Source organism: Papaver somniferum, chromosome 1 (assembly GCF_003573695.1).
Source record: "Papaver somniferum cultivar HN1 chromosome 1, ASM357369v1, whole genome shotgun sequence".
NCBI classification, from domain to species: domain Eukaryota; kingdom Viridiplantae; phylum Streptophyta; class Magnoliopsida; order Ranunculales; family Papaveraceae; genus Papaver; species Papaver somniferum.
In genome coordinates, this window is record NC_039358.1 from 54750211 (window position 1) to 54768942 (window position 18732).

The 18732-nt window shown below is 38.0% G+C and overlaps 1 protein-coding gene and 1 long non-coding RNA gene across 15 annotated transcripts; both read right to left on the reverse strand.

Moving 5' to 3' along the window:
• Positions 1–5670: 5670 nt before the first annotated feature.
• Positions 5671–8309, reverse strand: LOC113329068. 5 transcript variants are annotated; one of them, XM_026576055.1, is made up of 5 exons: positions 8188–8309; positions 7149–7262; positions 6934–7051; positions 6768–6854; positions 5671–5802 (listed from the first exon to the last, which is right to left on the reverse strand). In XM_026576055.1, the coding sequence occupies exons 2-5, from the start codon at positions 7257–7259 to the stop codon at positions 5711–5713; spliced, it is 408 nt and encodes a 135-aa protein (XP_026431840.1). In that variant the 5' UTR covers positions 7260–7262; positions 8188–8309; the 3' UTR covers positions 5671–5710. The 5 variants fall into 5 exon arrangements, with proteins under 5 accessions (XP_026431840.1, XP_026431834.1, XP_026431846.1 ...); XM_026576049.1 differs by lacking the exon at positions 5671–5802 and adding an exon at positions 5923–6206; XM_026576061.1 differs by lacking the exon at positions 5671–5802 and adding an exon at positions 5923–6214.
• Positions 8310–12111: 3802 nt separating this feature from the next.
• On the reverse strand, positions 12112–15188 carry LOC113287140. Of its 10 annotated transcripts, XR_003329777.1 has the most exons (4): positions 14804–15188; positions 14641–14719; positions 14503–14540; positions 12112–13779 (listed from the first exon to the last, which is right to left on the reverse strand). It is a non-coding gene; the product is annotated as an uncharacterized LOC113287140 (long non-coding RNA). The 10 variants fall into 10 exon arrangements; XR_003329761.1 differs by having other exon boundaries at positions 12112–14540; positions 14641–14706; XR_003329764.1 differs by lacking the exon at positions 14503–14540.
• Positions 15189–18732: the final 3544 nt, after the last annotated feature.

The window sequence follows — 18732 nt, forward strand, 5'->3', positions numbered from 1 at the left end:
CAATCAATCTTAAGGCAAAGGGAGTGAATGGGTGCGTAAATATTTTAATCCCATATCCTAGAACGTTTCCCCGGCCCCCACCGTCTGGGAATCCTCTGGCCCAGGATTCGCCAGCGGGGTGACAGGCCTCAAGACGATCACGAAGGTACCTTCCTTCAGTATCGCACTCAAAAACACTTGAAAACTTTTGTTTTGTTTTTTCACAAATACTTAGAATAAAAACAAAACAACATTGTAGGTATATCAAGAAGAGGATTCATTTCATAAAGGGTGATTACAAGAAGTGAAAGGCCAAAGTCAAGGATACACAATCAAAAAATACTCCTTTTACAGGATCATCAGCAAAAAATATCCTTGTTACATGATTACAAAAAATATAATGATGCCGCGGAGCCTACAGAACGCTGCGATCTCTACCTAAGTGGCGGCCCCATCGGCAGGATTATTCCGAAGACTTGATGGGACGCTCCCACCAGAAGAGGGGCCCGAGGAGATGGGCAAGGCGGAAGGAACGGGACGACGAGGATAGTTCTTCACGAGACCATGTTCATTCCTTAGGCCAAGTTCTATCCTCTCCAGCATCTTGTTCGTCTCCTCAGCTAATTGACAACGAGCCTTGTGTTTAATAACTGTTGTCCGCTGTTGGGCTTGGGATAATAACGAAGATATCCGATTCACTTCTCTAGAAGCAGCACAAACGGCCTCCTCGCGGGTTGCTGCTAAATTCTTGAAGTGATTGGTCTGTTCTTCCTGCTGCGCTAAGGAAGATTGAGCCTTTTCAAGTTTTTCATTTGTGACGCGAAGGCGTCCCTCGAGCTCTGAAAAAGACAACACCACGGAGTTAGCATAGAAAAAAACAAGGTCACACTCGATGAAAGGGGATTATACCTTCGACACAAGCCGAAGCCTCTTCATACTCATTAACAACCGCATCTCGCGCTTCATCAAGATGATCATATTCCACGGATAATTTCTTATAGTCTAGTTGAAGGTTGGTGAGAGTAAATTGACAGGCATCTAATTCTACCTGCTTCATCGAGTCCATATGACGAAGGTGGTCGACCTCTTTATTTATCTCTGAGACCCCTTTGCTGAGTCTGTACATGCACACTTCAAGATTCCTCTCAGACTCAGCATGACGAGCTACGTCGGCACGAGACGCGGAAAGAGCATTGCTGAGAGCGTAGACTTCAGCACGAGCATCATCTTTTTCCCTGGCAAGACAGAGCATATTATCCTGGACCACTGAAAGAGGAATGGATCGAGCCATCTGTAATTCTTCTTCCAACAGCTGAATCCTAGATTCCAACAAGGAAGTGCGCTCACGGGCTTCCCGCAGATTATCACGGGTCCACAGCAGTGTGCCATTAAATAAAGCACGATCATGGTTGTACAGATTTTGCATGTCGACCATCTGAACATGCCGCGCGCGCCATACCTCAGCCCGAGCATCCCATTTCTTAGCTTCACTCTTAATTTTCTCAACCAAATCTCTAATACGAGATTTTTGCCGAGCTCTTTCGTTTCGAAGCCATATCAGCTCGGGGACGCCACCCACTGGAGATAGGGTGGGAGACTCAGACAGAACAACTAAGAGATAAAAGAATGACGACATAAGGCGAGGGAAAAGAACCAAACCTGTGAAAGTGGAAACTTGGCTACGAGTTTGCTCTAACTCAGCGCGCACTGCAACAAGTTCTGAACGAAGATCAGCCTCTGCTTCACCCAGCTTTTCTTTCTCCTTAAGGCTTTTCTTCAGCTCTTCTATTTCCACCTCAGCCGCAGATAATTCCTTTTCTCGGTGACGAAGCTTAGCCTCGAGCTTCAGAGATTTCGCTTTGAAGAACTGATACAGCACGTGGTTGCAATGCTCGCTCCTCATCATCTACACATCAAGATGAAAAAACATTATTTCACCGAAGCGTCTGATCGTCACGTAGAAGTATGTACGAAAATTTACCTCCAGCACACGCTGCTGCGGAAAGCCATATTGATACCCGTCGGCAATGGCCATCATATCGGCAACGGAAGTAGGAGGTTCCGGCACAAGGGTATCTGCGGGAACAGTCAACCTTTTTCCCCAGGCTTCAGACACCTGCGCCTTAGAAGACATTTCCATCATGCGACGGGTATACGCAGTTGATTCCTTTTCCCCAGCAACAACAGGAGCGGGATGAGAAACAAACAGAAGATTCTTTTCCTTAAACCAATCCATGATGGCGTCCTCACCCTCAGATGTCGGCGACGGGGGAAAATTATCGGCAGGCGCATCAACGACAGATTTTCCTTTCTCTAACACGACCCCCTCAGCACGAATGTTGGCATGCTCCTCCGCACCTACATGCACAGCAGGCTCCTCCGCACCAACATCTTCTACAGTAGCATCCCCATTACCATCACCACCAAGAACATCCCAATCATCATTGGGGGAAAGTAGAGAGAAGTCCTCGGGAAAATCGAGGGCTTCGTCAAAGAACTCCCCCGTAGAATACATCCGATCAAAAGAAAATTCTTGAGAAGTGGGAAGGGTATCCGCGACATCACCAGCAGGGATGGAAACATCCCCGATAACAACGTCATCAGCCACCACAGCTTTGTTCCTTCCTTCATCACCAGCGTGACCTACGAAGACCTCTTCTTCGACATTGATAGGGGAGGTACCAGTACGTTCCTCCCCATCTGTAATCTCGTCCTTAGTAAACTCTTCGTTCACTGGACTAGTAACTTCTTCTTTGGCTTCAACCTCGCCCATCACCGTAGTAGAAGACTGCTTCGGCCTAATCTTTTTCTTCTTCAATACCTGAAACCAACGCCACAAAAAGAATTATTTTTCCCGTCTAATGGAAGTTCTAAAAAAGAAGCGCAGCTAGAATCTGCGTACCTGAGCAGCCGAGATATTCTTCGGTGGAAGTATAGCACCGGAACCATCCTCTTCGTCTCCCTCTACGACGTCCAGGGCATAAGGAAAATTCATGCCCGCAAAGTTTAGACGCCAGGGGCAGAAATCTCCATAGCGAACAGGAGGAGACTCGCGCGGCTTACTATTATCGGTAGGCCGCCAACCGCGGGGACCATGAATCCAACCGTAAGCCCACGGACCAACTATCTCGATAACGGTGGCGTGCCACTCGTAGTCATGATCGCGCTTGATCCTCTCTCGCGCGGGGAAGAGTTTCCGACGACTGGACGCCTCCGTGCCAGGAACATACTTCAGCTTGGCATCGCTGACCTCATTTAGCAGACGAATTTCTCCTCGAGGAGCAGGAAGATTCCGAAGGCTGACACTCCACGGCTTGCGATTCTTACTATTGACGTAATCACCGAAGGAGTTATTGAAATTCTCAGGAGTATACCATTCCTTCTCCATGGGATTGGGGACGTAACAAGTCATCGACGTTTCCCCCTTACTCCGCAGATAGCATTCCTTCAGGGCGCGGAGATAATTCCCCGATAGTTGGGATACGGAACGGCTGTGAATATTGGTGGAAGAACCCTCACGACTAGCGAGCACGTCGTAGTAGAAGGAATCACCTGATTTATACAACGGCAGCATGAGACCAGCTTCGAACGCCCCAACCGTCGTTAACAAATGAAATTCATCGAACTCATACTTGGAGATAAGCTCATACATAATATCATCCTCAGGGGCATAGAAACGAACCCCGAAGGCCTGAAGCTCATGCTTTTCCTTGAATATTTCAAGATCGATATGCTTGAAGGTTACTTTTTTCCTGCTAACAGAGACACTGCGTATCAAGGGAGCAGCCTCATCCTCCTCGGCGGGGCCGGATGAACTAACGAACGCTTCCGAAGCTTTTCTCTTAACGGGAGGATTCTTTGAGGATTCAACCCTAGGAGCTACACCCTTCGTATTCTTTCCTTTAAAAGTCGGAGAAGACCGTAGATGGTGCTCGGGCACTAACGAACGTAGAGGAGGAATGTCAAAAGCAACAGCGCGGGGCGGAGCCTGCGTACTCCTAGTATCATCACGAGGACGAGCCACTGAGAGATCAAAGACTCTTCGAGAACCAGACGGGATTATCGGCGGAATCTCTTCCCTAGAGGACGAGGCTTTCGCTCCAGAAGAAACTCGACTCCGACGAACATCATCTTGAGACTCTCGCCGCGGAGGAGATCTCGATAACCCAGAATCAGGAGTCTGATAAGTAGGCCGCGTACGGTCAGACATGGCTGCGGAAAGAATAAAATCAAGAACAAGTTACACGCAATCAAAAAACATTACCAAAAATCAAAAAACACATCCATAGCAATACAACCACGATAATGTAGCAACCCCAAATTAGTATACACACTCAAAATTTCACCCTTGAAGGAACGGCTTCCTTAATTTAAGATGAAGAACAGGGGCAAACTAGTATACAAGCATCAGAAGAAGTTCTTCATCACAAACAAGGAACAACAGTAGCAGAGAATTCACAAATCAACACAGCATAAAACGGTGGAAATAAAGAAAAGAAAAACTTACCGGCAAAAACAACAGTAGAAGAAACAAACAGGAGAAGCGGGCGTGATTAATGCTAAGGTGGAGAGAATTAAGATCAAAGGTGCAATGAAGACTGACAGAGAATTTAAGATCAAAGGTGCAATGAAGACTGACAGAGAATTTAAGGTCACAGGTTCAATGAAGACAGACAGAAAATTTAAAGGCTGGAAAAAGAATGAAAACTGAGAGTGTTTAGGAAGAATGAAATTAAATTTTCTTTCTATCCTTAAAATACCCGAAAGAAAGAGAAGGAAATTAAGGGAGGAATGGGAAACGTGCCCGTTACATAAGCAGTTAATGCACGAATAAAAGACGTGCCCAAGTATCTAGGAGAAGTTATTAGGAGTGAGAAGAATATGCGACGATAGTTTTTCTTCAAGGCACCCACTAGTCATTCAAGCCTGAAGAAAAGGGGCAAATTGTGTACACATATATCTCACTATCAGACACGTGTATATAAAAAGGTACGTGGAAAGCATGCAGGCCAAAACATCAAAACATGATGCATCACGAAACACCCAATAAACCCCGAAGAGTTACTTTATCTCATCCCCAAAAGAGGAGCTTAAGATCAACGGTGGAGAGAAAGTTAGCTGACACGGACTGACAGGGGCAGAAGACACTTGTCTGACACGAGCAGACCCCTCAACTACCCGCATTAAACACTCTGAGCAGTGTACGTGTCGACCAACCTGTGGAACGAGCGAGGATGCCTCTGCGGGATCAAGGGGCAAACGCAGACCTCCGCGTGATGGACGCAGGGACACAAGAAGATAAGGTTCCAACGGTCTTCAGAGATGGGGCCCACGTTCTAACCTTATAAATACCCAATCTCCACTAAGAGGGAGGGGGATCGAAAAAGATGAGGAAGGGAAGGAGAGAGAGAGAAATAGTAAAGGTAAGTTAATCCCTTAGAGGAGAGAAATATGTAAACCCCAAAAGTCATTCAACTATTCATGTAACCGTGAAGAACATAGTAAAACAACAAACCCCGTGGATGTAGGCCTTAGTGTTGAACCACGTAAACCTTGGTCTTATTTACATTTCAGCACTTTACATTCATTTAGATCCGTGCATGTTTACTTCTATGTTTTGTTTTCCTTAATACTTATACCCCATGCACAAACGCCACGCATGGAGTTGTTGGATGAGGCCATGATAAACCCGAAGGTTTTGAGCCGATGAATCTACACCCGGGTACCATCATCATAATTTCTTTGGATGATAATGATTGATTGTGAGCGTTCGGACCCCCTCGTGGTTTGTGTGCTCACACATATATGGAGTTCGATATAGCTCTGGTGAAGACATTTCTATTTGCTTTTGTTATGTCATTAAGGAGATTACCGCAACACATAAACAATCATGAAAAAGACACCGAATAAAACAGTAATGTGGAGTAATTATTTTACAAAAAGCTTGTAGGAAAAAAAATAAAAATCAAGAGACGGTGACAAGGTTGCTGACTCTTTAGCCAAAAAAAACTAAAGCATCCACAACCATGTCACATATACAGATCCAGATTTCACTATATATCATGTTATAGGTAATCAAGTTATAATTAATGTAGGATCAGCTTCTCTCGAGCGTGTAGTAGCACCTCTTAGTCTTATAAATGTTTTAGCATCTCCTTCTCTTACTGTAATAGTGTAGCAACATGTGCGTGCCTTAGCACATGCCAGTGTAGTAGCACCTCCTGTCTCTGGTGCACTAGCACCTCCTTATGGTTATGTAAATGTAAGTGAGCAGCATCTAATTTTAAGTGCATTTACAACTGCTAACTCTCTTAATTAGTTTTATAGATACAATTTGCCCATTATTAATCATACGGTCAAGGATTAAAATCTAACTGGAATCAACCAAATCAAAAACAGCATAACATATATATGGACGGAGTCACTACGACAAAACAAGTTAAATTTAAGGATCCTTCATGTTCTTTCAATTTGGCCAAGACATTCAACCACAAATATAAATAAACAAAACTAGACAAAGATGCAAATACCCATTCTTCGGTTTGTAGGATTCATAAACTGTTCAAGGAAATTTTTATCGAACATCGGTAGAAAATCCCCTATTTAGCCAACTATTGGTACAAACCAACTATTTAGCCAAATTTAGAGAGTGGATGTGTTTGAGAACCAAAAGTTCCTCTTTGTTGGAGATGGTCCTTATAAATTAGTTGAACGAAGAGAGAACAAAAAATAAATAAAATAGTAGATTAACAAAGAAATATTGATGCATATTATAGATATAACATTACCGGTATCTGATGAAAGTCGTTTCTTTTCCAAACTTGAAAAACCTTTTGACCTGTCCTCCTTGTTCTTCCCATCCAGGAGTCTCAAGCCTAGAAAACAGAAAAAACCAACATTAAGACATAAATTCAGATAACATAATTTTTAATTAACGCATAACCGAACAAATACCATTTTGTACTCTTCCTATTGTGATAACACCATCAAGGAAGAAGGTAGTTTCTGTTTCTGACCCCTTAGATGCATAAACCCGAAAGAAGGGAACATTATCCTGCTCCTGCTCCTGCTCCTGTGATTTGTTACAAAAAGAAAGTTAACTTTCTACAAGAAAGCATTGGAAACCCCTTAATTAACTAAACTTGGAAAGAAAAAAAAAACCAAAAAACCTGAGAGCCATCGTTGAGTTCTAAATATTTCATCCCTTCGTTACTCCAAATTCCAACAGAGTAGAGATAGCACTTGACCCTTTTGGTCATTACAGGCATATCATAATCCATAGTCTGAAAGAAAACATAGATATCAGCCATACAAATTGAAACATAGAACTAAGAGACATCAAGCAATGAAAGTAATGGTATTAAACGAGGTTGGGAGGTAACAAGTAAAAAGAGTGGCACGCGGCTCGTTTGTCTAAATCTAAAGAATACATGAATTATGTTCTTGTGACTGCTCATATAATTGCTAAATGTCTAGTCTTGAATAAAGCAGGATAGCTGAGGCTATCCCTGGTGGATCGTGAAAGATTGGAGCGGTTACACGGCAGATGCACATCTGCATTGCAAAGATTTAGCAACGAGCACTTACACCTCACTGGATCTGCAACCAAACTTGTCTATTGACCCTTTTCCACTTTCTGAGCAATGTTCTCAAATACTTTCTTCAACTATCAGCAACATCTACCAAGGATCTTAAACTGATGAAAGTCAAGATGTTAAACTGGAATTTTTATCTTTTAGTTTCCCCGTGTAATGGATCTATGTCCATTTGTGAGAATCTTGGTTGGGAACTTGGGTTTGAAAACACTAGTAGCTTCGTAACCAGAAGGTTCAGGTGTACATGCATCAAGTTCACCATGATTTGCAAGATTAAACTTAAGTCTTTTCCGGTACAAACAGCTATTATATGCCATACCTTCAGAGTAAAGTTTGAGATAATCTAACATGTACTTCAAACTTCAGCTAGAACTTATAATAGGTTTCTGATAAGGCTGTGGTTAACCAACTTTAGTGGTGATGTTATTGTTGTTAAAAGAGTAGATCTGATGAGAGATCTAACATATGATGAAGATATATGATCATAAAGAGACTCTAATATCAGCATACCTACTTGTTAAAGCAAATCTATCTTTGAATGATAAACAAGGAACAAAGAAAAGAAAGAAAGAAAGAAAGAAAGAAAGAAAGAAAGAAAGAGAGAGAGATCTACCCTTCAAGATGCTTCAATCACAAACACCACAAGAGCTTGAAAGAGATCTACCAGTAAAAAGCACAAAACAAAAGAGAGATCTACAAGTAAAAGGATGAGTGAGCTACTTCGTAAAAACCCCAAATGAGTGTACAACTGAGTTGGACGGATACTAGTAATACACAAGAGATAATATCAGTCTAGGGTTAAAGGAGTACTACTAGGTCTATGCCCTGGTAGCATAACATATCGTGTGAGTCGGACATAAAGCATGTGCATGGCATGCGTTTTAAAATATTTTCTTTAACTAACGGGAAATTTGCCGTTTAGTCCACTAAATTTTGCTCAAACTGCCAAAAAAAAAAAAAAAAACAAACAAACTTGGCTAATCATGCACTAAATGCTAAGAAGATCTTTCATAAGAAAAGATATAAGTAAGTATTTAACTAATTGTTCAAGCTGGTCATAAAGTATTAATTAGTTAATCACTAATTAACTAATTTCCTGTAATATATTAACCAACGTAGTCTTTTAAGTCTATACATTAACTAATTAACTAGTTACATGAAAAACAAACACGGATATGATTGGTGGATAAGATACTAAATTTTGTTCAATTTAAGGTGGCAAGGCAGATCTGGACTCTGGAGTCGCTTCTTTTCATTATAAAACCACACGTGACTTTAAGCTTAATAAATAATCACTCCATCCTTGGCCCTACCCTACATTTCTCTAGCAGGGCTAGCCCTTAAATCTCTCCGGTGCAGATGTGTATCATAACGAAAATGATATATATCCCCAATCTTTACCCCCGTACTCTTCCCACCTATGTGTCATGCCGGCATTGGTTAAACGTAGTGATAATTAGATTTCTTGCTAATCTTAATTCAAGATATCAAGGGCTAAAAACAACGTCACCTAAAGGAGAAAGGAGTGGGGGAAATGAATAAGGAAAGTTCAGCAGCTTCGGTATCATAACTCATGTTATATTGTTTTTAATTTTTTTATCTACACATTGAAGAACTTTTTCTATCTAGGATACTATGCCAGACCATTTTCAAATTTTGTTGCAAGCCTTATAATTCCTTTTTAAAATAAACTTATTCTTATATTGACTTTTTTCTAAAAAAAATATGTGGTTTTTTTATGGACTTGATTAGTAGTATTTGTTAACTTTTTATGATTTATTTAAGGTTACTAATTTGTGGTGGTGGTGGAAAGTTGGAAACTGTAGAATAGAACTTCAGAAAAAAGAAAAGAATCGGAGGTGCAACGCAATAAATGAGAATTAGATTTAAACAATCTACAGTAAATAATTAGTAACTGATCAATTTGATCTAATTAATGGTAAAATAATCAGTACAAGTAGTTAAATACACTCACAGAGAAGCCAAATGTCCCATCAGACTTCTTTTATTATCGTTTTATTACTTCTGTCAAAAGTTATCAGACGTTTGGCAGTCGGGTACTTGAGCAGTGATGCATGAAAATTACAGCTGCATGAATCATCAAGGATGCCTCAAAATTTCAACTACTTTTCTTGTACAAACAAAAGAATCCTCTCTTATGTTTTTCCTGCCCTCTCCTCTGTTTCTCTCTCTCTGATAACAACAACAGGCATCGGAAAGAGCGCAAACCACAATCAAGTGATGCCAACGAAAAGCGCTTGTAATCTGACTAGCATATTCCATTTGAGCAAGTCATATATGTATATATATATATATTATTTTATTTTTATTTTTTTTTGTAAATTGGTAGTATTTTAAAAGAGCTAATTTAGAAGGCGCGATCGGGATATTTAAACTTTTTTTTGCTAAGAAATAAACTTTTCATTGACAAAAGAAGAAAGTTACAAACATACACAATCTGTTCTTTCACAAGGTAGTTCAAGAAAGGAAGACAAGAGACCCAAATTTCATTAACATGTAACTTTCTAGACCGGCGTGCAAGCCGGCCAGCAAACTTATTCATAGCACACTTAGTATGTACCAACTTAAAAACAGAAGTACTAAAGAGAAGACAACGACAATCCTGGATAATATCACTGCATCTCCAACTGGCCGAGTGACTGACTCCATTTACACAATCAACCACTTGCAGACAGTCACTAACAAACAAAACTTTGGTCAATTTCAGCTCCACTGCCCAGGAAATAGCCAAAAACAGTGTCATTGCTTCATCACTAACAGCATCAGGAGCAAGCCCAAAGTTCGACTTACAAGAAATTATTCTTCCTGTGACAACACATAAAATCAAACCAGTTCCCATGTTAAAAGTTTTAAACGATCCATCAATGAAAAGAATACTATCAACTTCACATCTGGGAGTTTTAGTATCCACTCGAAAAACAGACTGCAGAGGAGTATGAATATAAGTAGGCCTGTCAATGGAAGAATATCCGTCGGATATTTAGAAATCCGATATCCGACATGTTAAGCACTACCGGATATTCGATATCCGATAATATCCTATAGGATATCAAAATCAGATATCGATTCCGATAGGCTAAGCTGTCGGATATCCTATAAATATCCGATAGTATCCGGTTATAACAAAAAAGCTTAAAAACCCTTGTAAAACATTTTCATAATTGACACTTATGGGATATTTATCCGACAATATCCGATACTAGACTCGAAATTAGGATAAATTACAAATAAGTTCCTATACTATCGGATATCGGATATTAACATTTCGGATGGGGTCTAATCCGTTTCCGATATGTTAAGGAAGAAATATCCGATAAAATATCCGATCTGATATACGATATCCGATAAAACGGATAAAATCCTATAGGATCTCGAATACTCGGAAACGGATACCGGATATCGGACAAATATTGACAGGCCTAAATATAAGTGTTCAACATTCTTTTAATGCTGAGGATAGCATTATCAAGATTTATATTAACCTTCTGAAAACTACTTCCCAACGCAATTTTCATATACACCACATTATAATTGCACCTACACTAGGCCAACCAACAGGGAACGGTGACTGACCCAGCCTTATATCAAACCATTTAAGAAAGTAATCATCAGGCCATATGAAGTCAAAAGAGATCATGTGTTGAAGAGATAAAGCAAACCAGATATGAGACGCCACAGGACAATGAAAATAGAGATGAAGGACAGTTTCAGGTTCATCATTGCAAATGAGACATAGATGATTAATGGTATTGTTATATGCATTCACGGTAGCATTGACAGGCAACATACTAGCAAAAACCTTCCAAATAAAGAACTTAACCTTTGGCAGACAGTTCAGCGACCAAACTTTAGACCAGAAAGAAGACTCTTCAACAGTAGCAAACTCATTTGTATACACTTTATAAGCAGATTTGATTGTGAAATTACCATCTTTAGTATGTGCCCACATAACCATATCCTCATGAGAGGGATTCAGGCGAATCAAACCAATTTTAATAACATCTTTAGGACAGAATTCAGAATATCAAGGTTCCAAGTATTACACTACAAGAAAAGCTGTGTATTGCAACACGTCACTCATGAGGCCCCTATATCCTTTTGCCACACAAAAATATTTTGCCACACCAGTGGCAACAGTCTGGGTGGCAAGAAATTATCGCCACACCTTAAATGTACCGTAGCAAAAGCTGGGTTTTTTGCCACACCAATATGTGAGGCAATAATATGTGGCAAAAAATCATTTCCTATATTTGTTTAATTTTAGTTCTAATGTAATTTTCAAATCTTCTGCCACACCTACTGGTGAGGCAATAACGTGAGAGAAAAATACTCTTTAATTAAATATATATGATTTTTTTTCAATTTTCTTTTATTCAAAATTTCTTTTGCCACACCACTAAATGCAGCTAAAACCCTTGCTTGCCAGTAGCAAGAACATGTTTACAGATTTATAGACCACTGTAATGCTATGTAATTTATACACAGTAATAAAAAAATAAATAAATCCATACATAAAAATTGGATTAAAACAACGAAATTTAATTTCGTTAAAAACACAGTATTTGTTACAAAGTCGTGAGCCCCATTTCATCGTAAAAAAAAGAAACAAAATATTTTACACAATCTCCCATCTTAATCAACATCGATCGAAAGTAAAGAAACCTTATACTTCAAACTAGAGTCATTTTATCCACTGTTCCTAGGACACGAGCACCTGCTAAATAAATCAAAACAAAGACCACCAAGTAAGAAGAACATCAGAAAATGTACAGAATCATGTCCAATGGAAGCTTGAAGGGGTTAATTGATTTATCATAAAAAGTTGGATAATATGGGCTCTAACAAGAAAAACATCTTCAAGATGGAATACTAAATCTATCTCTAACGTCTTAAGGAAATATTATTTTACATCAACAAAATAAACCAATGGAATCCTGGACTCTAAGAAAAGTATCATACTAACATGCAGAGAAATATTATACTAACATACATGCAATTATGACCACTTACAGTTATCTCACATTTTTGCTTAAGATATTGCCCAAATTATATGAATTAAAAATCAAGGAAGAGATACTTACATAATGATGACCAACAAGTGCTAAACAGTTCTCCCCAGTCTACTAGCATAGATGGTATTCCCATTTTTGACAAGGAATTGTGTGCAGTTAAGCCAAATAGATTATCCACAAGTGCTAAACATGCTAAACGAAAGAAATACCATTTAAATATTGTTACAGATAGAAACCACTTTAAGGGTATAATTATGTTTCGGGGTTCATGTATCCCAACCTAACTCTTCTCTACTAGCTGTACACACCAATATAAGAAATAACTCGACCATAAACAGACAAATCCAAAACCAAATAACAATACCGTGAATAACTTTGGGTCGCAGAGTGAAGGTTAACCATAAAGACCAACATATGCATGTACGTACCATTTAAGCTTTGCATTGACAGTGGTTTTTCCTGCCAATTGTGTGCTTTGCTTTTTGTTGGCTTCAACTCTTGACATTGCAGTCGGAAAGATTCTTACAAATACACGAATAAGACATAAGTGTATTACCAAAACTTAAACACATACATACTCTTGACATTTCGGTCAGAGAGTTTCTTACAAATGTACAAGTCAGGATTAATTATACATGAATGTATTACCAGAACTTAAACACATAAATATAAGATGTGTGAACTTACTCGATACTCTTCACCATCCCAATGATCCCTTCCACTCCCCTATGGTTCACACCTTGGGTCATCAAATTATCTACATGTGTGTTGTTGTGTTTTTAGTGTTTTTTTTGGCATTTAGCTTTCTTCCTCTTAAATATTCCACAAGCAATAGAGACCTGTAGCTGTTTTATAACATTCATTTACAGAACAAAAAACTTGACATTCAGTCTATATATAAGTTAAATAGACAAATCAAATGGAAAATAAATAATCAAACATAATATAAAGTTCTGCTGAGTATGTTCACCATAATTAATCGTTAGCCTCATAAGCTTACAAATTGCCAAAAGGCGTCGCTGTTTAAGCAATACCCAATGGCATCATAATATCATACTTGATTCTCTCTACTAGGTTTTCCATCCAAATCAGCTTTTACCTTAGGTTGTTTCTTTCCCACGAAAGATGCAAGAGTGGTATCACCTGAACCTTTCTATTTTTAAGAATGGCAGCTGCTAAGAGAGAAATATAAGCATTTTGTGCACAGCTAAAAATACATCTAAACTAAGCAGTATTAAACAAGACTTTAACATATTACAAGTAGCTGCGAAATTAGAGTGCTGGCCTTGCTCCCCATTTTGTTGCCTTTATAAAACAACAAAGTTTCCTCTATAAGATAACTGACGGTTGCAAGAAAGTTAGATAACGGGCAAACAGGATATGCTTAGATATGAGGTAATAATAGTTCTTGTATGACTAGATACGATGGGTAATAATAGTTCTTATATGACTACGTTCGTCAAACGAATCTGATGCTTTGCTTTCGATGTGGATAAAAGCAATCAATTTAAACCGGTATACAAAAAACAATTTTCAAAACAAAACTAAAACATAAGTGAAAGGGTAGAGTGCTTAATAGTTCATAGTCAAACCACATTTATGCAGTAGTAAAGAAATTGTTTATTTATTTTGATTATACTTTAAATTCAAGGTAACATCTCCCTTTTTTTGCTTGAAGTACCATAGTAATGGTCAATTTGGTTCCATACATTCACAATGATTTGGACTAAATATATACCACACAAATACCTATTGTACAAGTGAACATTAGAACCAAACCCGATTCTAACAAAACAATAATCAGATTCAATTAAACATGAGAACCAAATACAGAAAAATCCTACCTAAATCCCGGAAGGCCTATAAAATAAGAAAAATAGGGATCAGAAGCATACTCTTCTTTAAATTGCATCTTCAAAAAGAAAGAAAAAACCTAAAAAAAAAAATATTAATAATGAAGAACATCAAAAACCCAATTCAAAGAAAATTCGTTTTAGAATTGAAATTTGAGAGACAGAGAGGTGAGAAATGACCTGTTATTAGTCTCGCGTGACGAAAACCAAAAGCCCCCAAATAAATCCGAAGTGATGCATAGATCTCTGGACAAAAATTCTGAAAAAAAATTCAGAGAATAATTTTTGATGATCGAGTGGAGTGAGAGTATAGATAAGTGCCATAGTGAATTAGGGTTTATACCTTTTGATTTCTGCAATAGAAAATTACGGATTTCGAGTCTTTGTGTGTGTGAATCAAGACTGTATAAGTTAGAGCGAATGAGTTTTTATTTAAGTTGGGAAGATAATTTTGAGAAGAAGATGTGAGTCGTTTTCTAGGGTTTCGATCGAGATTTTTTTTTTTATTTTTGAGAGAGAGAAAACTGAAAGTGTTTTATTTGATGAGATGCGAAAAGTTTGGGTGTGTGGGCGTTCTTTGTGGGGTTTTAGTGTGAAATTTAGTTTTCACAAATATTTTAGGAGGGAATTTGATTTCACTAAAATTTTAGGGAGAAATTTGGCGCTAAATTTCCGGTTGAAAAGAAAAAAACAAACTTTTTAGATTTCCAGTTAGTTGCAGAGTAAGAAAAGAGATGATGGTTGGGATTTTTGGTGAGGACAACAAACCACGTATGTGGGTTCTTCTCAATAAGGGAGCACGTGGTCCACATGAAATGGCTATTCTATTTTTTCCTTGATTTAATTTGATAATAAACTTTTGTTAAGGAATTTATAAATACGAGAATATTATAATTTATATTTTTTACCTCATCTACGTGGCAATAATCTAATTTATTGCCGCTCCAAGGAATGACACGAGGCAAAAGTTAGTTTTTTGCCTCAACTTTTTGAAGGTGTGGCAAAAGATTTTAGTTAATGCTACACATATTTGTCAGTGAGGCTAAAACCTATTTATTGCCACAGTAATTATAGATATGTGGCAAGATGGTGAGGCAATGGACTCATTTTCTTGTAATGTTATGACTGCTTATAAGATCACTAATAAAAGTGTAATCATTATAGTTTGGATTAATAGATAAAGGAGGAGTAGTAGAGCATGATAACCATATATAAGTCCAAATTCTAGTAGAGATGTCATTGTTGATTTTATACACAATATTGGATTTTAGAAAGCTTAAGCTATTCACAATACATTTCCAAATCCAGGAGGAGGTGTCAGCAGCCTTATCTATTTCTAACAGGTTTTGATTAGGGAAAAAAATTTATCTTTAAGAAATTTAAAGATCAGGTGACAAGGGAACTGAGTGATTCTCCATGCAATTTTAGATATAAAGACCCTATTTAGAGCATATGAATTTCTAATACCCAGACCACCACATAATTTAGACTTACCAATGTCAGTCCATGATCGAAAATAAAAGATATTGAAACTAATTGGGGATATAAATTACTTCCCCAATTAATAGCGTGTCTGCTAAGGGGTGTTTTTGGGGGCAAAAATTCTAGAGTAAATTTTTGATGGGGGTGATTTCAGATGGGGACGTGAGGGACGAATAGTAAGCTGCCATTTGTTTTTCCTTTTCAACTGTTTCTGGCACCGATTATTCAACAAAAGGGTATATTTGGAGTAAATTTTTGATGGAGCGATTTTAAATGAGGGCGTGAGGGATGAATAGTAAGTTGCCATTTGTCGTTCCTTTTCAACTGTTCGGCACCGATCATTCAACACAACGGTATATTTGGATGTCAAAAATCACCCATGGATCTGTTTATCTATTAAAACTTGCATAAAACTCTCTTCATGTATCTTAATGGAAAGGTTTGAATTCGTCTCCATTAAACTCTGTTTTCTTCTTCCAACAATAACCTGTTTCTAAAAATAAAAATAAAGTATTAAAGAAATAAGAGAAATAAATCGAGTAGCTCACTGGTTTCTCCCCATCAATCAAAATCAGATAAAAACAAATCCCATGATTTAATGTGGAGATGGAGATTTCTTCAAATCCATTTAAAAGAATAATTATAAAACCTCACCTTTTTATTTATTTTGTTTTCACCATCAACGATCATTACTTTCATGAATCAGACTTTTTTTTCACTGGCTTTAGATCTATCTCTTGATTACTTCGGTTTGGATGAATTTTTTTTGGTGATTTCATTGTGTTCTATGTTTGTTGATTAAAAATCGCAAATTTTTGTGTTAAAAAAAAAGACTATTCAACTTCTTCCAATTAGAATCAGCGAGATGAAATTGCACATTGAAATTGTGAATTGATCTCGCTGAACTATTCAACTTCGGACGAAAAGATAGGAGGAATAATTGATATTAAATTTTTAATCTGATTTTTATCAATCAAAAATACCCTTCCGTTTGTTAAATACGGTTACAAGGAAGGACAAATGGCAGCTGACTATTTGTCCCTCACACCCCATCATAAATTGTCTCCATCATTTCTTCGAATGTGCCAAATTTTTGGACTTCTCATTATTTTCGTAAGATGAAGTTCGGTGATATCTTTATTTTGCGAAGGAACCGAACTTGTGGACTTGTGTTGTTCTAATTCAAGGAGTTCGGTTAAAAGTATTTTTTTACGGAGTTCGGTTAAGAAAAAATTAATTTGTGATAACCAAATTTTTCTTCGAAGAAAAAAACCTCTCTGCAACTTCCATTTTCAACTCATTTTGACGATTACTTCTCATTTATTCAACCAAAACGAATGACAAGTAATGGGTTTGTGAGAATATCTTTGTTAATGTTTTAAATCAAGCTATATATATAGTGGTGGTGGTAGTTGGTGGTGGTGGTGGTAATCGGTGGTTGGTGGTGGTGATAATCGGAGGTGGTGGTGGTGGTAATCAGCGATGGTGGGCGGTGGTGGTGATGGTAATCGGTGGTTGGTGGTGGTGATAATCGAAGGTGGTGGTGGTGGTAATCGACGGTGGTGGGAGATGGTGGTGGTTATATATATATATATATATATATATATGTGCGTGGTTATTAGGTTGGTTTTAAATTAAATTAGGTTAAGGGTAGGTTAGTCACTTTAATGTTTTAGGACACCCCTTATAACTATAGGGAAGGTGGACTAATAAAATCATGGTCCCCTCAAAAAAACTATGGTCCCTAAAAATCGTTCTTATAGGCCATCGTGGACTGTTCACAGTTCTTATAGGCCGGACTCCTCAGCATGCTTATTACCGGCCCATGTCGAGAACACATATCAGTGGTTGTGACTATATTTTTTTTTTGATGCAAACAACTCCTTGTATTAATAAGGAAAGTTACACGACATTTACATGATAGATATCCTTCATGATTTCAACCATGAAAGTTTCTGGATAATTACAGTACTATTCAAAAGATTTCCTGTCAGTTCTAGCTGTGTTAGCTATTACATGTGCAACTTTGTTTGCTTGTCTTTTGACATAACATACTTCAAACCAAGAAAGTAGTTGCCTTATTTCATTTACAATGCCTTCATTCATCCAGTGAACTGAAGATTTGGCATGCTTAAAAGAGTTGATCATATTTACACAGTCTCCTTCAAATATTACTTTAGTCAACTTCATCTCTCTAGCCCAAATGATTGCTTCTTTGAAGGCTAGGCATTCTCCATGTTCAGGATCTACTCCTCCATTGATGAACCTCCCTCTGATGCCTTGACAGTTTCCTTCAGAGTTACGAATGATTAATCCAATACCTGTAAATAAATTGTTACCATCAAAGGATGCATCCATATTTGTTTTAACAATGTCTGTCTAAGGTGGAGACCAATAAGTGACCTGTAACTCCTTATTATGTTGCTTTGTACCAGAACAGTGATTAATCATGTGTTTAATGGAATAAACCATTGAGTGAATGTTCTGATTTTTATTGTGGAACTCTTTCAGACATCGATTCTTCCAGATAAACCATGCAGTTATCATGAATGTTGAAATGCTATCATCTACCTTGGAGAACCAAGAAAGAATCCAAGGTTTAATGTGTATATCCTGTAATTGGAGAGAGGTGACATTTATATTCATGGATAACCATACTGATCTAGAGTAGTCACAACCTATCAATAGATGTTTTAGAGTTTCATCATGTTGTAAGCATCTAGAACACAATGGGTTTATATCCTGTTTAATTTTATGTAGCTTTTCCTTGGTAGGTACAATGTCTTTGAT

Coding starts and splice junctions, on each gene's coding strand:
- LOC113329068 (XM_026576040.1), bottom strand. CDS start 7,259: ATGGATTATGATATGCCTGTAATGACCAAAAGGGTCAAGTGCTATCTC. Junction 6,855..6,933: donor AATAGGAAGAGTACAAAATG/GTATTTGTTCGG, acceptor TCTGTTTTCTAG/GCTTGAGACTCCTGGATGGG. Junction 6,225..6,767: donor ACGACTTTCATCAGATACCG/GTAATGTTATAT, acceptor CATAACCATAAG/GAGGTGCTAGTGCACCAGAG.